The 1,760-nt window shown below is 44.0% G+C and overlaps 1 protein-coding gene across 1 annotated transcript in view; it reads left to right on the top strand.

The window, feature by feature from the left end:
• The first annotated feature begins 1,077 nt into the window (after positions 1-1,077).
• LOC106805156 (uridine phosphorylase 1-like) overlaps positions 1,078-1,760 on the top strand; it is a 15,462-nt gene continuing 14,779 nt past the window's right edge. Inside the window, exon 1 of the mRNA XM_014806652.1 lies at positions 1,078-1,185. Within this exon, the coding sequence (XP_014662138.1) occupies positions 1,094-1,185 (92 nt within the window). The 5' untranslated portion in view covers positions 1,078-1,093. The remainder of the gene's footprint in view (positions 1,186-1,760) is intronic.

Consider the following 1,760-nt stretch of genomic DNA (forward strand, 5'->3'; position numbering starts at 1 on the left):
CCTAAACCTAACCCTAACCATAACCATAACCCTAAACCTAACCCTAACCCTAATCCTAACCCTAACCCTAACGCAAAAAAGGGGCTTGAACGACCGACGGCTGGCGTACCTCCAGCCACTGCGCAGTAGTAACCCAGTACTGCAGCTGTAAGGTATTAAAGCCACAATATGCGCATCTACACGCTAATTTCTTCAGTACTAGACTAGCAAATACTTCGTGACATGCATAATCACACTATCTTATGACAAAATAAACTAGTTCCTCTCATTTCACTGCGCGTTTGCTTAAAACCCACAAGAAAGAGGTGCGAAATCTGGTAATCTGGCGCCAACGCCGAATTGTTTGCCAAGCAATTTCGCCCCCAATCGGTTAGGTGACATCACATGTTGCTACGGGTGTTCAGCAGAGAATATAGTCGTTTACATTTTAAGATAGTTGTAGTATTGTGAACTGCAGTGTATGTAACGTCAATGTCTATTGGGAAAGTAATAATAGGCAGCGTAATAAACTCTGAGAATAACGTATTAATTTTAGGCTTGATATCGCGAACGATAACATGTCATTGCGCTAGCAGCGTGCGAGTGAAAAACGCACACGGGCCGTATAAATATTTGCTACACCCGCTGTATGGTTGCTTGGCAGAGCAACGCAAAAGTGTCAACAACATCGGAGAATTTGAACAACATTGGAGGTATTTTCAAATGCCTTTTATAAGACAACGTGCAGTGAAATGGGAGGAACTAGAGTATATTTTGTCAAAAGGTAGTATGATTATGCATGACACGAAGTATTTGCTAGGTTAGTACTGGAGAAATTAGCGTGTAGATGCGCATATTGTGGCTTTAATGTCAGAGTATTATTGACATTTGTGTTTAATCACTTACTGACTTAGATCAGGGGTTCTTAACCTGTCGTCCGTGGATGGGCTTCAGGGGGTTCATAAATAAAGCACAAAAATGTGTGTGTTTATGTGCTTAACACGGTTATTGCGAGTTTTTTGGCTCAGTGAACGGAGTGATTTACAGAGGAGACAGAGTGATGATACCAAAGACCATGAGGCAGGAAATGCTCTAGAAACTACATGCACCGACCATGGGATTCATCACAACCAAACAGCGAGCTAGAGACGTACTATTCTGGCCAGGAATGAACAAGCAGATCGAGAAGATGATAATAAGTGTCCGGTATGTTTGGAGCGCCAGAACAGGCTTCCCAAAGAACCAATTATTATCCATCCCCTACCAAGTCTACCGTGGAACAAACTGGGCACTGACATGTTCGAGCTGGACGGAAACCATTATCTCCTGATGGTCGATTATTATTCCAACTTTGTAGAAGTGACGCCGCTCAGCGACACAAAGACAAGTACAGTTGCACGACGTGGAATAATTGGCACGCTAGTACGCTCCAACGGGCCACAGTATATGCAAGCAAAGAGTTCCGACAAGTAATGGAGAAGTACAACTTAAAACATGCGACGTCATCTCCACCCTACCAAAGATCTAATGGTTTGGTGGAACGAGCAGTGCAGACTGTAAAGAAGATGATAAAGATATGTCAAGCTACATGGGAAGATATCTACAGTCCGACCTCCTTTATCCGGCCACCCGTTATCCGGAAATCTCTTTTAACCGGTCGCGATCTCGCAGTGTATGTTCTCTGTTTTTTAGCTCATCTGACATAGTCAGATGCAGCTTGTAGAATCGCATGATCGTCCGTCCGTCCGAGCGTCCGTCCGAGCGTCCGTCCGTCAACAGTT

Source organism: Priapulus caudatus, unplaced genomic scaffold, assembly GCF_000485595.1.
Source record: "Priapulus caudatus unplaced genomic scaffold, Priapulus_caudatus-5.0.1 Scaffold102, whole genome shotgun sequence".
Classification (NCBI taxonomy): Eukaryota; Metazoa; Priapulida; class Priapulimorpha; order Priapulimorphida; family Priapulidae; genus Priapulus; species Priapulus caudatus.